A 21,782-nucleotide genomic window follows, 5' to 3' on the forward strand; every position below is an offset into this window, starting at 1 on the left:
AGCTTTGGAGGATTTTATCAGGGATCGCAGCTTCTTACTGAGGCTGACCAGGGAGCTCCTCCACTCATGAGATTTTACTCTCTTTTGCAACAGTTTCTTCCTTCTGTTGTACAGTTTGTTTATGGCAGGGGACCACCAGATTGGCTTCCTATTTTTGGAGGATAGTGTCTTGGTTCTGTTTGGGATGGCACGATCCATGCACTCATGTAAGTGCTTATAAAGTGCAATTGTGTAGGATTCAGTAGTCGCAACTGTATTGTCCATCTGCATGGGTGTCATGAAGTTCACCACTTCTGTCTTAAGAAGCAAGAAGTTGGCTTTGGAGAAATCTTTTAACATGGTTTCCTTAATGGGGGGGGGGGGGCAGGATGTAGATATCTAGGGAAATTAGCTTATGGTCGGATCGGACTAATGAGACGTTGACTTCAGGTGTCACTCATGTTGGTAATGACTAGATCTAGGATATTGTTGCCCCTGGTGGGGGTGTGGATAAGTTGATCCAGGGCATTGGAGTTTATGAATTCCAGAAAGCGTTGAGCAGAGGAGTTGGTACATGAGTAGTTTTCCCAGTTAATGGTAGGGTAGTTGAAATCGCCCATTATTAGCGTGTTTGGTTGAACCCTAATATTTTCCAGTACATCAAGAAAAGAGGATTGGGAATCCTGGGGCATGGTGGGTGATCTGTAGCAAGCAACAATTTGGATTGCAGTTTTGCCCAGAGTTAGTTGCACTTGGATAACCTCGGCTGCATTATGCCGAGCAACTAGCCTGCAGGTGTGGATATCCTTAATGAATATGGACATACCTCCGCCTTTGGTGTTCCGGTCCAGGTTATATGGCCGAAAAGTGTAGTATGAGTTATAACCTGGAAGTGCAGGGGTGCTCTCTGGAGCCTTGAACCAGGTCTCAGTCACTGCACAGATATCGATGTTCTCCATTTTAAGGAGTGCCTCGAGTGAGTGCATTTTGAGATTTAGACTTCTAGCATTGAGTAGCATTACCCTCAGTTTTTGCTTGCCTGTTCCTGTTATGGTGATGAATTTGTCATTTGAACCTTGCTTAATAAAGTCACTATAGGGGCGGCAAGAACCTTAGCCAGTATCCAGAATCTCAGGGGTAACAGGTGCAGGCCGTCTCTGGCAAAGCATCATGCTCTGTCGACCATGTCATCCCAGGCAGACAGATACTGGATCCCTTTAGAATGGCACCAGAAGCTTGGCCAATTGTTGAAGTTAGTCATTTTGTCCTTGTACTGCGGCATCATTCTGGGTGATGGCAGAATGCTACTCAGGGCTAGGGTCATACCTGCCTGGGCTACAAGATCAGAGAGCTCTTCCATGTCTCTTTTCATGTAGTCCAGGGAGGTACGTCTCAGGTCGTTCACACCAACATGGACAATGACAGAGTCATATTTGTACTTGTTGTGGAGTGACCTGAGTGCGTGGGTTATGTGGCGGATCCTGGCACCTGACAGGCAGCTGACAGTAACCTTCTCCTTGTTTAGCCTGGTGAGTGGGACATCAGTGTGCCTGACTATAGAGTCACCTATGACTAGTGTGTTGGGTGCGTTGTTTTGCCTTATTGGCTGTGGTTGAGTGGCACACTGAGTCTGCGGGCCATGTGTCATTTGGATTGTGTTGGGGGGTGGGGTTTGCTTGCATTTCTGCTTTGGATGTCTCTGTTGCTTGAGCAGATTATTACTGAGAGCCTCCGCAAATGTTTTTGTGTTTCTATGTGTGGATTTTGGTGGGGTAAATTTAGTGAGACTATGTGATGAGTGTGGTGTGGTGCAAGTGTTTACCTTCTCCTCTTGACTGTCAAGTTCAGTCTTGATTGGAGAGAGCTTTACCTCCAGTTTGGCTAGATAAGTGCATCTCTCACAGGTTGTAGTGTTGGGTGATAGGAGGAGAGGGTTGTCTGTGTACATGAGGCAATTTCTACATTGCCCCAAGATGCTCAGATTCATCAGATAGACAGGAGAGAACACCGGGAGCTGACCCTTGGACATGCTTGAATAAAAAACTATTTCCTCTAGATAAGTGAGGAAAGTGAGTACAAGAGCTGTTTTTCTCTAAGCAAGTGAGGAAAGTAAGTACCAACCTTTTTCTCTGTATACTCTCCTGTACTTCCTCATTCCACCACCAGGTCTCCTTGTCCTCCTTCCTCTTTCCAGATGTCACACCAAGCACCTTTCTAGCCATCTCCCTTACTAGCTCTGCTGTAGTTACCCAGCTATTCGGTAACTCTGCACTGCCACCCAGTATCTGTCTTAACAGCTCCCTGAACTCCACCTCACAATTACCCTTTTTCAATTTCCACCATTTGATCCTTGGTGCTGCCCTCACACTCCTCCTCCTCTTTTTGATCACCAATGTCATCCTACAAACCATGATCCTATGCTGCCTAACTACACTTTTCCCGGTCACCACTTTACATGGTGCTGCCCTCACACTCCTCCTCCTCTTCTTGATCACCAATGTCATCCTACAAACTACGATCCTATGCTGCCTAACTACACTTTCCCTGGTCACCCCTTTACAGTCTCCAATCTCCTTCTGACTGGCCCTTCTACATAAGATATAATCCACCTGTGTGCACCTTCCTCCACTCTTGTATGTCACCCTATGCTCCTCCCTCTTGTTAAAATACATATTCACCACAGCAATGTTCATCCTTTTCGCAAAATCCACTACCATCTGACCTTCTGCATTCCTTTGCTTAACACTATACCTACCCATCACTTCCTCATCCTCTCTGTTCCCTTCACCAACATGCCCATTGAAATCTGCTCCAATCACCACTCTCTCACCCTTGGGTACAGTCATCACCACTTCATCCAACTCACTCCAAAATTTTTCTTTCTCATCCATCACACACCCAGCTTGTGGAACATATGCACTAACTACATTCATCATTACACCATCAATTTCTAGCTTTATAAACATCACTCTGTCCGACACTCTTTTCACCTCCAAAACACTCTTAGCATACTGTTCCTTCAGGATAACCTCTACGCCATTTCTCCTCCCATCCAAACCATGGCAAAACTATTTGAATCCGCCTCCGACACACCTAGCCTTGCTCCCCTTCCATCTGGTCTCTTGCACACATAATATACCAACCTTCCTTCTGTCCATCATATCAGCTAGCTCAATCCCTATACCAGTCATACTGCCAACATTCAAAGTTCCGACCCTCACTGCCACAGTCCTAACCTTTACCTGCCTTCGGGCATGCCTTCCCCCTCTTCTCCTCCTTTGGCCAACAGTAGCCCAATTTCCACCAGCACCCTGTTGGCCAACAGTACTGGTGGCGGTTGTTGTTAACCTGGGCCTCGACTGATCCAGTATGTATATCTGTACTGTTGTCCGCATGTATGATTTGGCAACATTTTATGCTGGATGCCTTTCCTGACGCAACCCTTCCCATTTATCCGGTCTTGGGACCGGCACAAAGAAATGCACTGGCTTGTGCATCCCAAGTGGCTGGGTTTTTACTTAGAGCTCTGTTTCAATATGTTTGCTTCTCCTTTTCCCAACCATTTGTTTACATTCTACGCCCTTCCTCAAATTATTTCTTACTTACATGCTCATTTCCTCAAAACTCACCTTTAAAACTACTGCATTTTTCCCTCTTAAAACTTGGATACATGTTCAGTATCTTATAAATGTTATTCTATTTCTTTGCATGCTTAGATAGTCCCCTTGTATAGATAATTTCCTGATAGGGTTGTCATTTCACAGGTTCATAGGTTTAACTGTCAAGCTGATTCCTATACATTTACGTTTATATTTTCAATTTTCCCATTTATATGACAGGATTATTTTTGGAAGAAGTTAATAAATGAGTTCTTATGGTATGGGGAAGCTTAGTGCATAATCTTAGAAGGTTCTGTGCAATGTAAAAAATAGTTCCATAATCAAAACTCTTATTTTAATGTCTTTTCTATATAACCCTTATGAATTTTAACACACCAAACAATCTATCAGTATTATATTTATTTAAGAAGTTAACTTGTGTACAAATTTCTATAATCACATAAATATGATTATTTAATATCCAAGACAGCCTTTATTAGCTGCACACGTCCACAGCTATGACTCTACTCTTGTAGACATGTTTGAAAAAAAAAGCTTCCTACTGATTCGCATTTGCTATATGTATAGTGTACTGTTTGTAACATTTTAATATGACGGTCTGGTTGCAATCTACGTAGTTAATGTTTCCTGTTTCATTGAACCATTTGCATTCATCAGACTTTGTAAAAACATTTTTGGATAGGTTGTATTATATCTAATGCGAATTCTACTTTTTGATGGATTTGGATTGGATGTGTATCACGAATGCAAGTAACACATTTTGACTGTTGTAATATGTAAATGGCTGTGGTAGACTATGACAACTTTGGGGATTGGGTGATTTTTATGCATACATTTATTATGATGATGCCTGGTAGATTTTAATGTTCAGCTTGTTTTCGATAAGTTGTTTTGGTTTTAAATATCATGATATGCTGATTTTTGTTAATGGTCTGATGAAGCTGTCAGTTTGATCATGAAAACGCTAACCTTTTAATAAACAGCTTGTTTGGTTTATTCAGCTGTGCATCAGTTTATCCTGCCTTCATTCTTTTCAATATTTTTTACTGGTAGTTTTAAGCTTAGCTGTTTTATATCCTATCATGTTGTACATCGCTAAGTCATTTGCCTTCTCCCAATCTTATATCCCAGTCCCAACTTCAAATCTGCAAAATTAAGTCTTGAAAGGCAGCTTACACTTGATAGGTTGATTGATACTTAGTAGGCTTTTACAGTTTTTGTGCATGATTCATCATCCTTCATGACATTTCTATTCTCACAGGTCCACCTACTTGAATTTCTGAGGATTAACAACCACTGGAACCTCTGCAAAAATCCTCAGCTCTACCAATGCTTCAGCTGTTTCATTTTGTAAAATCAATGCAATTAAATACTTCTAATTTTCCCACATCTTGCCCCTTCAAACTGTACAAGAGTATACCAGCATCTCTTCATTTAGAACACGGTATTACTACTGCATGTAACATGACATGCACATGTTCAAACAAACATTTCATTTCAACATGCAAGATCAGCATGTAGTACAGGCTGCTTAGTGTATAACCAGCAATAAGTATCTAGAAAATCTTTTATGCTCATTTTACTAACTGATCTTGTTTACAAGCTGCTGAAAGTCCAACACAACTAGAATCAGACCAGTGATGGACACTCTGTCCTAAACTACAGTGTATTATCAGCCTTCACAGCCACAGCATCCTTGGTTTTCAGTTCTGTGTCTATAAACTTTGTGGTGCTTAGTTGCCTTAAATGTTGCTGCTTACCAAAGTCCAGCTTTTGCCAGTCAGATTCCTCAGCTTCTGGGAGAGCTTCTTCTAGCTAGTAGAATAACTTTCACTACTGCCTAATCTCTGCCACTTTATCTTCTGTAAACTCTTTATTTGAATCTAAATACTCCAACTACCTAGGTTCTCTCCACAGGACTGGCTTCTCACACACATTCTGCCATACATAGTGTCCATGTCTCAACATACCTCAGTTTAGCCATGTCACCTGTGACGTGTCATAGGTATGCACACCTCCTGAAAGACAAGCTTTCATTTAAGCTAGGAACAAGCCAATCATCTTCCCATAGACTTCCTATACAGATGTGATTCATACAGGTGCTGTTACCTCATGCACTGCATTGGTTTCTCAGCCGAGATCATGCACAATGTCTCTTCCTTTTGTTAAGAGCTGAGCAAAAGGGATTACAGAATGGGGCTCATTTCCCAGCCATGGTTTGATGCCCAGTGCTATGTGCATAGTTTTAATTATGAAGGACTTCAAAGGTTGATCTTGGTCATATTATCTGTATTTTATATTAAAATGTATACATCATCAATTTATATCTACTACAGAATTCCATATAATGTTGCGTTACTCAGCTATGAATTATTTTCACATCTTACCCCATTTACTTCTAGATCTTTATTTTCTTTTTGCAGTCACACTGCAAAGTGATTAATTTCTGTACTTTAATTTCAATGCATGGCACAACTGTGTTTGCCTCATCAAGCCACTATTTCTACTTTACTTAAAAGTAAATAAAGTACCATTCACTTATGCAAGATCCTCTCAGCATTACTTTTAAGACGTTTAAGTTCTTGCATCAGCATAGTAATTGGGCTGCATGGTCACTTCAGCTTGTCCTTGAGTGAAGAACTGATGTTCTGCCACCTAACAAAATCAATTTCCCTTTTAAAGAACTCAATGATTGATTGTAGCCATTAGCAGAAGACCTACATGATACATTATTTTCTGAATGATGTTTCATTGATCATAAGGGGGCAAAGGCGACAGTGATCTGAATTCACTGAACAGTGCTCTTCACATGCATGTGGAATCTCCAGGTTACCAAATTGCAGTCAACAATTACTGACTGAATTGAGTCTAGTTATGTAATAAGTAGGTACTGGCCCAATACTAAGTCTGTTCTCATTTATTAACATGGAGGTGGAGACCATACCTCTCAACCTCTTAGTGTAAAAGATCTGGACAAAGTCTAAATTAATGGGGGGACAAAGGCCCATATACGGATTTAAAATACTGCTCTCAAAGTTAGAAAGTTGCTAGAATAACAGGATTTGTGTTAGCATGCATTTTGTAAAGAATATAAAAAGCAATGTCTTTTGGCTTTTACCGGTTAGGGGTTGCCACAGACTATCACTGGTCCACAGATTGATTGGCAGTGGTGTTTTTACAGTGTCGAGTTGCCAACCCAGCACCCAACCTTCACAGAAGGGACTCACATACACACCTACCTGCATGTCTTTTAAAACTCACTCGACTGCAGGGAAGACATGCAGACTCCACATAGAAGATGCTCCAACCAAGAACTGAACCAGAGAACCTCTTGCTGTGAGGCAACAACACTAACCGCTACACCATCGCATCTGTTGCATTTTCTAAAGAATATGAAGTGTGAACTTCAACTGTACATTATTATTTAGTGACTTAAATCCTCCGTGATTTACTAAAAAAAAACAAATGTTATGAAGAACAGACCAAAAATATGAGGTAAAAATCTGGACGTTCTCTGAAAATCTGCAGAGTTGAGAGATATGGTGGAGGTTGACTATAGATGTAGCTGGAATGTGATGCAAAGCAGCTCACCCGGTAATGTGCATGCCTTGGTTCAGAAGGCAAGGGTTGCAGTAGACTGGAATTACCCCACTAATGTACTGCAAGTAATACTGTGTCAGTTGCAATAGTGACGGAGCAACCTCAAAAGGATACTGATAATGATGATGATGATGATAATGATAATAATAATAATAATAATAAGGATGCTTTGGATGTCAAAGAGTGACACAATAACACACACACACACACACAGACACACACACACACACACACACACACACACACACACACACACACACCAAACTTTGTCAGGGACTATTCTGAACAGGGAAGCAATATTTTGACATCAAGTTCTCTCAACAGCAATTTTTCAGTCAATTTTGTTCAAGGGCTGTAAACCAGATTTTTATGCAATGACATAGTACCACAAATACCATACAGTCACATAAGCTGTGGGTAGCAAGCCTTTATTTTGAAGTGCACTTTAAGTTTCTTGGACATGTGCATGCTTGCTAGTTAGTACTTGGTATTATGATACCATATTATAATTAGTTAATACATGTACAAGTGTGTGCTGCTTAATGTCCTTCCTCACAATGTCCGACTGCATTTATCTCCATATTGTACTAAGTGGACGTCAATGTGATAGGCCGTTGTGCAGACAGACGTTAAAGCACAATACAAAATATACAGTGTTTACTTAACGTTTGCCCACTTAGTGTTTTATGGGATAGAACCCATCCCAGATGTTAAGCACTGCATACCTGTAAACAAACAAATAATGCATACTGATTCTGGCGTTATTCACTATATATATATATATATATATATATATATATATATATATATATATATATATATATCCTACCTACTTACCATCACCACTTAAGCACTTACATAATGGGGTTCAGAAGTACTGCATGTTAAGAAAATGCTCTAGAAATTCACTGATAACACATAGTTCTTTCATAGGCAATTGTTCCATGACAGGTAACTTCTTTTGCATGAGTTACGTATCTTAAAATTGTTAGAAATTCTTTATGGAGATGGTCAGCACATTTTACTGGAAGTGAAACATTACAAGATGTCTTTTTATTTTCTAATTAATACTTAGGAAATTGTGGCATTTACCCTCAACCAGTTGTCTTTACATACATATATTAAAAATTATATTGTAATGTTTAATAATTCAAATTATTATATACAAAATAAAATGGACTATACATAGTATTCTTAAACTAAATAAAAATAGGAATTTGCTACCTGGTCTAAAAGATCATCCACTTTCTTTTGCCAACCATCCCTGACAGCATTTATCTCTTTGTCTTTCAGCAGTAAAAGTTGTGTCATGGCAGACTTCTTGTCTTCTTCATGCTGCTGCATCAGTTCTTCCCGAACTTTACTGCACTCCACCCTGCAAATAAGAAACCTATACTGTGTTATCAAGGAAACAGGTTTACATCTAGTACAAAGAATGGCTAATATGCCATATTAGTCAGTCACAGGACTTCACAGTGATAAGGCCACAGCTGAAAACAGGTATGCAGAAAGTGCAGCTAAACAAAACGCAGTTCTGGGTAAGATGCTCATCTTAACAGTAAGGTTACCCACCTCATACTGCCGCTACCCAAAAATATTCTTTCCCTAGTACATACTGTAAATACACAACTGATTTCAATATTCCCATTTCTTGTGGAACATCTACATTTCTTTCAACTTTAACAATGTTGTATGTCAAATGAGCAGACCTCATACTTAAATGCTTTAATGTATTATGGTATGGGTTTTTGTATTCACCTAGGCAGAACCTGGAAATAGTCCATCGGGATCAACATTCTATCCCAGTTAACAAAGAATAAATACAAATAAAATAAAAAATAAGATCTTTAAAGAATGGTCACTGAAACAGTAAATCACAGCATTAGGGTTTTATTATGCTTACTTTGTCCTCATTCTGGTCAAACTTGCACAGCAATTTCCTCTCCTCTTTGTAGGTTTAAGTTGGACACACACTTTATGCTATGGAATCTTGTTAGATGCTCAAGGCATCTTATAAATACTATGACTGTATCAAACTATAACCTTTGATAGACAGACAGATAATTTTAGAATACAGAAAGGAAAAAAATTAATACTAAGAATAATTCAGATCAGCTGGGTACAATCTTTCAGGGGTGAAGAGAAGGCAGATTTCCTATTACACTCTACACTTTATTTTTATGATATCTTACCTTAAAAAAGGTGATACCGCCGCCTTCTTTCCTTTCAACAAATACATTTCTTTTTACATCATGACTTTCATTCTTCCTTTTTGCACTCATATAACATCCAGTAATTAATTCATTATCACAGTCATATAACTGTCTTTCCATATTACCAAAGGTCTCACATTTTGCCCCTAAAAATGTCTGACATAATCTCCATAACCTCTTACAATACTCTATTTTTCCCTTCTTCTCTCTTCATTCTCTATCTGAGGTCACCTTATATTTCTCCTTATATATTATCCACCAATATGACCAATTTGTATAAGCAGTCTCATGGTCAAATGATCCATTCATAACTGCACTCTTTCCTATCTCATGCTCTCGTTCTTCACTATCCCACCTACCAAGCTCTTTAATCCCATTCTCTCCTTAATCACTTCTTTATTTTCTCCAACCCTAGCCAAATAGCCATATGATCCAAAAACTCAAAACTTTGTACCATCTCTCCCTTCATATCCCCTGAAAACTGTATAAAATTTGTTTTCAAATTCCCTTTTGTATATGTAAATCTTCTCTCCTTTCCTTAAATTAATCTCCCATTTCTCATCAACTCTGTCATCATTGTTATGACCTATGTAATTTACATTTTCCTTCCACAAGCTGCAGTTCAGATCTACTACCAGAATAACACTCATGTTTACCATAATAAAACCTCTAACTCATATAACATTTTTATATCCCCCCAAATTCATAAATGCATACACTACAACTACCCAAACTGGTTCATGTTCAGTCTTATATCACAAACCAACATTACCCTTTACACAACAGCCATAACCTCCAATATCTTAATATTAATTATTTGAATAAACACAGCAATCCCAAAACAGACATCCTGACCTGCAGTCTACTTCACCTCCATAATAATTCAGATTTTTCTTTTTTTTCCCTACACATCTAGCAACTAACAAACATATAGTACATGGAGTGTGGTGATTATCTTCTGATATTCAGAAAAAGATTAATCAGTTAAGAGCTACAGTGGTGAAAGACCCAACCTTAACAAATGTTAAGCACCCTTTGTTTCAGCTGTTAAGGCAGGGGCTTTGGCTTGACAGTAAAATCTGAACAGCAAATGACAGTCAGAGTAAAAGATTTGCTTCTGCCTGCTGTACGTAGCAATAAGGTACCCCTGACTTCCTGTTATAAACTTCGGAGCTGACATGATGTGTGTTTGCCTACATTTTCTGAAAGATACAAAATCTGAAACTTAAAAGTATGTCATTACTTCACAAATTCAATCTCCAAAGATTTGTCTGAAAACCATGGGACTTTACAAGATTATAGGTGAATACTAGGCTATTTTAAGCCTAGCCAGTAACTCTAGATTGCAATCAAACCTTGCATCTTGCCCTTATGAGATGAACACCTTACCCATTATGCCAATTATGCCACCCCCCCCCCCCCATTTTGAAAACAGGCAAAAATCTACACATTCTGCAAAAATCTGGACAATTGAAAGGCATGGAAAGTGAGTGTGAATGAAAGGGACTGTGTTACACTGCCTTCCTGACAGCACTCACTAAGTGCTTTAAGGCCTTAAAAGCCAGCAAAACAGTGTGTTTTTTATTTTTCATTTTTACTGTAACTAGTAGTACATGGAGAAGATAAAGCTCCATTCCCTTAAAGAATTATGATCGGGTTGCCAATCCTAACGGACTATTAAGTGTTCTTGTCATGGATGCCAAGATTCACCTTTCAAACTTTGCTCTTAAGGTGAATATCTTGGCATCTATGTCTCGAACACACAATAAATGGTTAGGATCACCGATCTACTCATAATCCTCTATATTATACCCATATCCAATTTCTTATCATCCTTACATCATTGTCATACTATTTACATTTAACAACACTAAATTTATATCAGTCCTTTCCTTCTTTGCACCTTTTATAACATGTTTCAATTTTCTTTTTACCTCTAATTCTGCCCCATTATGAATATCTGGCATAGAGGCTTTGTTTTTCAGTGGCAACTCAAGATCTTTTACTCATCTCACAATTTTTCTTTCTTCCTCTATTGTAACAGTTTCTTGCTTTACTGTACTTGTTCTCCTTCCTGTTCCCCAACTTCTGTCTAACCTTTCTGCATATCAACCCCTTCTTTAACTTCTTCACCATTTCCATTCTTATTACTGTTCTCATTTTCACTCCCCTCTTCATTCTCAGTCCCTTCCTCCATTAATGTGGACCACCAAACAACAGCTGTCACTCACTACCACACTTCTTACACACTAATTAACAACTCCTATTAGAATGCCCATACTCCCGACATTGAACACACCTTTTATTATAATCCTGAACCAAATGAGCCCAATCATCAGACAAAAAGGGCTTCCAGTTGCCACCAAACTCTTACATTATGCTTGACACCATTTACCATAACATTTAAAATGTCTTGTACTTTGTTTTGTTCAACTTTCATTGTTATTCATACCTCCAAATCCACACTTTTCTACTGCGCACCTTTTGACATAATCATCATCATCCCTCTTTTTCCCATTTTTTTCTACATGGGGTTGGGGTATCATGTTAACTGATGCCATCTCTTTCGATTCAGTGCCCCACTCCTGCCTTCTTCAACACTCATGCCTGACTGTCGCAGATCTTCTTTCACATAATCCATCCACCTCTTTAATGTATGTCCTCGCTTCCTCTTACCTTCCCTGACTATCCCAAATCTTCCTCACCAGATTGTCTTCTGCTTTTCTGCATGTGTCTAAACCACTGTAATCTGTTCTCATTGATCTTTTCTGCAACTGGAGCTATTTTGGCTTCTGCTCTTATGTCCTCATTTCTTCACCTGTCCCACAGTGTGCATCCTACCACCCTTCTCAGGGGGTCTATATTAAATAAGTGAACACTTAGAAAAGCAAGCGCTTATTCATCGATCCTAGTTCAGCGAATGCTAAAAATGCAGAACACTCGGAACAGTGATTTTTTCCCAGGGGAAAAAAATCACTGTTCCGCAAAAAAAAAAAAATCTTAAAACATTATTTAATGTCGGGGGCTTCACCCCCCTACTTAAATATATCAACTCCAAGATCACACCACAGTGGAGGAAATGGCAAACTCCCGAAACCAGCCCAGTGATTTTTTTCCCTGAGAAAAAATTTGCTGTTCTGAGTGCTTGGCATTTTCAGCGTTCGCTGAAATAGGGTCGATGAATCGGCGTTTGCTTTTTTAAGCATTCTCTGATTCAATATAGACCCTTCTCAGGCACATCATTGTTATCACCTCTAGTGTCTTCAACTGTTCTGCCTTTACTGCCCAGGTTTCTGCACCAGACAGTAGTACTGGTCGCACCACTGTCTTGTACGCTTTATTTTCAGCTTCTTTCTCATTCTTCTGTCATAGACTACACCTGACACTCTATGTCAGTTGGCTGCAACCCCTCTGATTCTAGCTTTGACCTCTTCATTCAGACTTCCCTTCTCCTCAACCATTCTTCTCAGATACTTCAAGCTGTTTACCTGTTCCACCATTTTCCCTTCTAACTCTCTTCTCAGCTTCTTCTGATTTCCCCAATTTGCTGCCATTACCACTGTCTTAGCTGTGTTTAGTTTCATCCCCTGTGCTTTCAGTTTTACAATCCATTCTCCTATCCTTTGGTGAAGTTCTAGCTCAGAGTCTGTCTGTAATGCCACATCATCTGCATACAGCAACTTTGTTGATCTGCCCCCTCCGACCTGTTTGCTAATGTAGTCCATCACCAGTATGAACAGCAGTGGGCTCAGAGCTGAACCCTTGTGTACACCTACTCCCACTGGGAACACCTCTGTGAGGCCGAACACTGTTCACGCGTGAGTCATTTGGTCCTTGTACATAGCCTGCACTAATTCTACCAATGTTTCTGGGACTTCAAACCACCACAGTACTGCCCAGATCAGCTTTCTTGGGACCTTGTCAAATGCTTTTCCTAAGTCTAGGAATGCCCAGTTGGACTCTCACATCTCTAGCTTCTTTTGAAGTATCTGTGTCACTGCAAACATCGGGTCAATTGTGCTGCATCCTGATCTGAATCCAAACTGATCTCCCATCTTATATTCTACTGCTCTGCGTATCTTTTTATCATTCACCTTCTCCAGAGCTTTCATGCAATGTGATAGGAGTTTGATGCCTCTATACTGCCCACATTTGTGAATGTCCCCTTTGTTCTTGTACACTGGCCTAAGTATGCTTATTCTCCAGTCATCTGGGATAGGCCTTTCTCTCCACACTGCTATTAGTACCCTCAGGAGCCATTTATCCCCCTATCTTGCCCAGCATCTTTATCATATCTGCTGTGACCTCATCTGAGCCTGCTGCTTTCCCTGACTTCATTTTCCTTAGTGCTGTTCTTACTTCTTCTAGGGTGGGCTCCTCTCCTTCCCTCATTGTAGTCTGTTTCTGGGGCAGTACAGCTTCTGTGGGGTTTTCTTCATTCAGAAGCTGCTGAAAATACTCCTTCCATCTGCCTTTGACATCCTGTGGACTGGTTAGCAGGTTGTTGCTGGGAGTTTATATCACATTATCGAAAGATGAAAATAGCGAACACTATTTCATCGGCCCCAAAACATCTAAACATGAAAATATCGAACATTCAGAACAGCAAATTTTTTCCCATGGAAAAAATTTGCTGCTCTGAAACACATACACACAACACAAGCACATCAAACAAACAGCAACCACACACATACACTTAAATTCCTATATCTAACGCTACACTAAACTAAACATACACTACTATCTACCCACTTACCTTAACCCAAACACTAACCCTAAGGTCCATCACTATCGCACACTGACCTAACCCGCGCCCTACCCCCAACTCACTTAAACCGCCCCTAACCCTAAAGTCTGTCACTATCGCACACGCCTAACCCGCGCCCTAACCCTAACTCACTTAACCCGCCCCAACCCTAACGTACAATCGCACACTTACCTGAACCCAACCCATAACTTTCCACCACAGCGCTAAGAATAGCAAAGCCACAGAAACGGCCAACCGAATTCTTTCCCGAGGAAAGAATTTGCTGTTCTGAAGCTTTGCTATTCTTAGCGTTCACTGAATAGTGTTCGATATCAGAACATTCGAAGTTTTAACACTTCGATGTTCTGATATAGACCCGTTGCTGGCATCCCTTATGAAGGGTGTCTGACTGTTTTCTTTATCTTTCTGTCTTTGCCTTGCAACTTGATATAGTTTCTTTGTACCACTTACTGAGTCACTTTTCAGAAGCTGGTAGAGTGCCTCCAATGCCCTATTCTTTGCTATTGCAACTTCTTTCTTAGCATCTTTCTTAGTCAACCAGTAGCCTTTCCTAGCCTGGTCAGTCTTTTCAATCTCCCTCTTCTTCCTGCACTTCTTTCTTTTGATGACTTCCTGGACTTCTGCATTCCACCACCAGCTTTCCTTATGTACCTTATTTCCATTCCTGGCTCAGCCACATATCTTTTCTACATGTTATCCCTAACACATGCTGTTTATAGACGCTGCCATTCTTGCTCAACTCCACCTATTTCATCCCCTTCTTGGGATGCTACAGCCCTGAATAATTCCTTGAACTGTTGTACTCTCTCTCCAGTCAACTTCCAAGTCTTCAGCCTGGTCTCTGTTGACCTAAGAGCCTTCTCTGACCACTGCTTGCCACTGACTGTGGCAACTAGTTGTTTATATTGTGGGCTGACTGTTTCACTGGGGAAGACTTTGCAATCATGGATTCTACCCCAATGCCTTTTCCTTACTAGGAGGAAGTCTACCTGAGTTGCAAGTTGGCTACTCTTGTATGTGATCTTGTGACTGTCTCTCTTTCTGAACCATGTGTTGGCTACTATCAAGTCATTTGTCAGACAGAAGTCTAGAATGGCTTCTCCTTCTTTATTCCTATTGCCCCACTCATGTGGACCCAGGCAGCCCACATATCCTGTTCTAGCTGTCCTGATATGTGCATTCAAGTCACCCATTATCAACATCAGTTCATGTTGTCCTGCTTTATCTAGTAGGTCCTGCAACTGCTGTCTGAATGCACTCTTTCCATCACTATCACAACCCTGCTGTGGGGCATAGGCTGAGATTATGAATACTGCCCTATCATTACATTGGAGTCTGACTGCCATGAGTCTGTCATTAATTCTGATGATATCCCTCACTACCTTCTGAAGCCTCTCTCTCACCCTACACCATTTCTAGCCTGTCCCCCCTCCTGAGTAGTAGAGTCTGGATCCCAAGCCAAGTATTTCTGCTGCATTGCCCCTCCATCTCATCTCTTGGATACACAGGATGGCCATCCTCTTCCATATCATGTCATTCACTTCCAAGCTGTGTCCTGTCAGTGAACCTACATTAAGCATAGCAGTTCTCAGTTCATGCAGGTTGGTTGGTTTTATGTCCAGCTTTCACTCAACAGAGCTATCCCAGGTAACCAAGGCTGGACAACTAGACACCGGCCAGCCAGTAGCTTATTAACCCAGGGCTGCTGGGCTTTATAGCGAGCACACACTGGCCAATTGGGGCACATATACCCCTCCTACAATTAGCAAAGGTCCCTGGCATAGGTCAGAGTAGGCCGGGTCTCCAACCCACTTATCACCGGTAATAACCCATGCCCATTTTGGCGACATTAGTCAACATGACTGAATCACCCAGAACCATATTTTACACAATTGAGTGGCTAGCCCTGCCATGGCGTGCAGCATGTGATTCATATTCTCCTATCTTGAGGATACTGCGCACCACAGTGGATGCCAAAAGAGGTTGGTCTATACAACTCTTCCCCGTATAGAGCACCATGTCACGTCTGTGCTGCTGCCCACAGCTCCATTCATTGGTGATTTTGAGATGGAAACAGCATGTTTCTGGATGTGGGAGAAACCCCATGGAGACACAGGGAGAATGTACAAATTCCAAACAGGCATTGGTTGGAGGTCAGGATCGAACCTTGTGCAAGGGGAGGTGAAGACCTTAACCATTATGCCAACTGGTCTCTTTTTTTTACATAAATTCTTCAAAAACATTTTCATCTCCTCCTAATTCACAGCAGTAGTTCTAAACAGTATCAATAACATCCTTAGTAGCTGCATGCTTAAGTTCTGCAGCATACAATCTCTCAAGTTTAACAAAGTAATCTTTTTACTGTTATTAATGGATTGTTCTACTAACAAAACTGAGAGATAAAGCCAGTGCTACACCCCAGATGACATGTGTTAGAACAGTGGCACTGGCACTGGAGGGATCAGAGAAAAAGGATAGGAGTAATCATCCAATGATAGCTTGCCATTCTTGGAGGAAGGAAGCAGTCCAGGTCTACTGCAGAAGCAGTGATACATGCTGGATGGGTTCCACTCTGAAAGTGGTAAACCAAGTGCATGCACCTCTTGAAGGCAGCAACAGCAGTGGTCACAAAGCTGCTGCAGGGTGGGAAGAGGGTTAGGGCACACTATACAGCTAGCACTATGACACTGCTCCAGAGTCCTTGATCTCTTCAAAGGCCATGGATGAGACATGGGTCATGTTGAGCCCAGGGGAGGCCAAGGTAGGTCTGGTAGACCTGGTTAATGAAGATAGGAGCTGGTGGCAGCCGATGATTAGTTGCACTGGGGGGAGAATTTAAAAGTTACTTCACAAAAAGTCGCATTGCTGAACTGAATTAATGCGCTTATATCCTTAACATAAAAATGTAATAGTAATATAGCACTGTCAAAATTTCATACTTATTAATTCTCTCTCTCTCTTCTTTTTTCTCTTGAGTTATCTGAGTTTGAATTATACTTTCAGCTCATACCATAATGCTTACACTCCTCTTGGAAAACATACCTTTAGAATTATAGCTGCTCCACTGGTCAAGTGCCTCTGCTCCTCAATCTAGAGTGCCTGCACCTTTGTATTATGTAAACATGCTGCTTTCCTCTTCCTGCAAGTCTTCTGTTGTCTCTGTGAGGCATTTTTCAACAGACTTACTCTAATCTTTTTCCAAGCCCTTGTTCGATAATAATTTATATCCGCACCACATCACCCAGTCCTGAAACAAAATCATTTTCACTTCTACTCGTCTATTATTTTTTATTCAGTACAACAGTTTCTTTAAGGTCTGCAGCAGTAGTAGCATCATTGCTGTTTCCATCTTCCTCCATTTTTGATGAATACCAGTATGCCACAGTGCTCAAAAAGAGTAGGGAATTTCCCTGATGCCCTGGCCAAATTTCCCCTAATCAATAAAAAAATTCGACCTTGTGCCTCCCCCTGAAAAAACAATGCTGGCCTAGTAGGACTAACCCAGTCAGTAAAGTGCAACAAACAAGTTAATAAATAAATAACTTATAGGGGGGCATTGCTGTAACTGTGGAATCTATAACTGTAGGTAGAGCACAATTTATGCCAAAATTGTCAGCTGAAATATTAACCATTTTCTTTGTGTCAAACTAGGCAAAATTGTTGTAGACTAGATCAGACCACTGACAAATGTTAGTTCTTATAGGTTTATAAGTAAGTACTAGGCTAGCTGCCCTTGTGGGCCATTTTAAGCCTAGACAAATTCCCCCCATTGGTGCTCAAATTAACTTATCCCATTTGGTGTTAAACTGGCCTTAAACACCCCACGACCGATAATTATATATTATCTCTAATGAGAATAGCTGGGATCACACCACAGATAACTTGAGGGGACCCATGCATGGGATAAAGCATTTATGAGCTGCCTCTGTCCACTAGTAGTATAGGGGGCAGTCCTAAGTTAAATTTTCTGTTTCCCATACATAGATCCAAAATGTGCTTGAATATGAACAGGGATGAGCTTTGTTTTCTGTGGATGGGGAGTCTATTCCAGAGCAGTGGTATCCACTGTTAAATATACCTGTCCCTCCAAACTGTCTGACCAGAGGAAGAAGAGTGATACATGGACCAGTTCTTTGATTCTTTGGATTCCTTTGTTTTTTTTCCTTTTCTTTGGGCTTATCATCACTCTTCTCATCCTTAGACCTGTCAGAGGGTTTCTTGACAGAAGGACAGAAAGCAAATGAAGATAAATGAGACAGGGAACCTTCTCTCGCAGAGGCAGGGAGGCTAATTTGCCCCTTACTTCTGTAACAGCCCTAGTGCCAAAAGCAGTATATATGGAGCACTGCTTATTAAAATGAGCAGCCCCAAAGCAGGAGACAAACTTTTCATGTGTCTGAATTAGGAATTTTATGGCCACAGGCCACACATTTTTAAATTGTGATGTCTTATTAGTCATATTGAACAGTCTACAACAAAAGCTAAAGAGAAACAAGTATCACAAAAGCACAACGACCAATCACAAACAGTAACAACTATGTGACAGAAACACTGCCTCAAAAGTATCACTAAAGACAGAAAAAAAACTCTATTACTAAAGTTAGCAGAAGAGAAAGACTGCCAAAATGGCGTAGACAGAAGACTACCGCTGAAGACTTTCATTTTTATTTTTTTAAGGTAAAGGGAGGTCAGAATAAGAAACCTAAGAACTGCAGAATAGATAAACCTTCTGCCAATGACTATATCCAAAAAGTACAAGAAAATGGCTTTGACTTACCTACTGCCAAGTCTGAGCAATGATGATTACATCTGTAGCAAACAAGCAGCAAACAAGATCTATTTTCTGCTTACAGAGGATTGTGGGTAAAGGGAAGGCAATGAACTTTGGATTCAAGGCCAGAGACTGGCCGAAGTCAGATCAGAGACAAATCTGATAATCCATCCATTGAGGAATGGATGAAACAAATGACATCAGACACTGCTGTTCTATTGACATTTTAAATGAATTAGAGCAATATTTAAAAATTGTACCTGATTTTGGTCCTTTCTGTTGCCACCCCCCATTAATTTTGGCTTTGGCTTTTTTTAGAATTCTTAAGCAAAAAAGTTGAGAGGTATGTTGACAAATACAGATAGTCCCTCCACAATTGCTACTAAGTCTGTGGACATGGTAGGCACTAAACCCAGGAGTAGTGGGAATACTTTCATTACTTTGAAACAACATTCCTTTAACTATACATATACGAATATAATCAAGTTGCAGGAGCGCCTCAAGTTAACACATTTTTTTGTTAAGACTCCTAGCACTGATGTGTTCTTAATTTAATTTTATTTATTTATTTTACATCTGTTGACCAGGGGAAGTGAAGTCAGGTGCAAAGGCCCCTTTCTGCTGAAGCTTAAGGAGAAACCTCTAGTGTATGCACTACAGTCAAAATCTTTTAAGTTATACTGTATCAGCAATGTCAGGAAGAATACAATTAAACTATATTTTACAATGCAAAATAGATAAGACAGTAACTATACATACAGTAGTAAGGCTTCTACCCTAATTATACCCTATACAGATATAGTTAGAAAAAAAAGACAGACAGTAGGATAGATGTCACAAAAGAGAGTACTGAGTCACTTAAAAAGGATGGAGAGCAAAAAAACGATTTAATTTTGAGATATAAATGAAATGAGTGCTAAAAGAATGTTAACAGAGGTGTAGGTAGAAGGTGGGGTGGGTGGAGACATTGCGATAGTTTGTAACAGAGTAGAGGAGAGCAGAATTGTAGTAGAACAGGAAGAAATCGGAGCTGTTATACTTATCCTGGAGATGAACAGCTACAAAGTTAGATGCAGATCTACAGAATTAGATCCTATTAGGTTGCAAAGTCCAGCAGGTGGACTCTGCCAAAAAAGGTAATGTAGGGGCAGCAAAGGCTTTAGCCACAATGCAAAAGCCATGGTAACAGAGGTACAGGTCATCCCCAGCAAAGGATAACAGCTTGCCAGTCGGGTCCCTATTATGAGAGCAAAAGTCCGTTTAAGCGAATCCGTGAACATCGACACGTATTGCGTGAACCGGCATTACAGCGAACGTCAAAACCACAAATTTGGAAATGTCGAATTACCATGGTTGGCCCGTATGTGGTATAGCTCCATAAGGTAAGTGTGCGATAGTTACAGACCTTAAGGTTAGGGTGCGGGTTAAGATAAGTGCAGAGATAGGTAGTGTATGTAAGATTTAGTGTAGGGTTTTGTTAAATGTATGTATGTGGATTATTTATTTTCATAGGGGAAGTGTGCAGTAGTTACGGACCTTATGGTTAGGGAGGGGTTAAGGATAGTGCATAGATACTTGTGTTTGTGGGGTTTAGTGTAGGGTTAGAAGTAGGGTTTGGTTAGTGTTTGTATGTGGTGTATTTATTTTGTTTGGGTAGGTAGTATGTAGCAGGTGGTGAGGTTGGCCGACTATGACAGTTTGAGATTTAAAATTTTGCGGTTTAGTGCGTTCGGTATTCTCATGGTTTGCGGAATACATGTCGGTGTTTTGGTATTCGCTCAAAAGGACTTTCGCTCTGGTAATATAGACCCTTGCCAGTCATTTCATCTCAACCTGGCAGTTACTAAATCCCAGCAGAATGACACCAGATACATAGCTAATTATTAAAGCTAGTTATTTTTTCTTTGAGTTTTGGCATCAGTTTAGATGATGGCAAAATACAACTTAAGACCAACATTTTTTCATAGGTAGGTACTAGGCTATTGGCCCTAGGGCCTATATTAGCCTAGCCAAAAATGTATCCTGGCTTTTACCATCCAAGAAAATTATTTTCCTGTACCCCTGTTGTGCAGAGCCACAGAAGTGATCCCCAGGGTGAATTTCCTGTCTCCCATCCAATCATCAAGATTTTTCTTGAAGAGTGCTAATGAGGAGCTCTGCTTGACATAGATAGGTAGTCTGTTCCAGAGTATGGGAAGTCTCTGGGACAGGAATCTATCCCTCCAGCATGTTCTGTTTATTGTGGGGACAAGGTTTAGGTCCCTAGAGCATGTAGCTTGGAGGGATTGGGATTTCTTTAAGTGGAACATGTCCAACAGCTCTGGGTTTGACATAGCTTTGTATGTTAGTCAGAGATCGCCTCTGAGTAAGCGATATGCGACAGAGTAAAGCTGGAGTTTTTTGAGACGGTCTGCGTAGGGCATCTGTTTGAGGCCAGTAATCCTCTTTGTGAGGTATTTCTGTGGCCTTTCCAGTTGTTGTACATGTCTTGTGAGGTACATACCAAAAGGGGCATTGTACTCTATAATAGGTCTAATGAGTGATGAGTAGAGGGGAACAATGACCTCTTTTTTTCTGGATGAGAAACCTTTTGTGATGAGGTGTGCCACATAGAAGGATTTCCTGACCACTGTGGTGATGTGATTATCAAAGGAGAGACTACTGTTCATATGTGTCTGAAGGTCTCATCACATTTTCGGCATTAAGTAGACTACCAGCTATGTGGTAGTTCATGGGTACAGAGTTTTTACCAAAGGGGGTGACAATACACTTTTTGGCATTGAGCTTCAGGCCATGGCTTTGACAGCAGGCATCTGTCTCAGTGAGGCCCT

The 21,782-nt window shown here is 40.5% G+C and overlaps 1 protein-coding gene across 1 annotated transcript in view; it reads right to left on the reverse strand.

The window, feature by feature from the left end:
* FAM184A (family with sequence similarity 184 member A) overlaps window positions 1-21,782 on the reverse strand; it is a 2,724,106-nt gene that overhangs the window by 843,896 nt on the left and 1,858,428 nt on the right. Inside the window, exon 9 of the mRNA XM_044086971.1 lies at window positions 8,424-8,574. Coding sequence (XP_043942906.1) covers window positions 8,424-8,574 — 151 coding nt within the window. The remainder of the gene's footprint in view (window positions 1-8,423; window positions 8,575-21,782) is intronic.

Source organism: Protopterus annectens, chromosome 1.part1 (genome assembly GCF_019279795.1).
Source record: "Protopterus annectens isolate FY-2018-M chromosome 1.part1, PAN1.0, whole genome shotgun sequence".
In the NCBI taxonomy this organism is placed as follows: Eukaryota; Metazoa; Chordata; order Ceratodontiformes; family Protopteridae; genus Protopterus; species Protopterus annectens.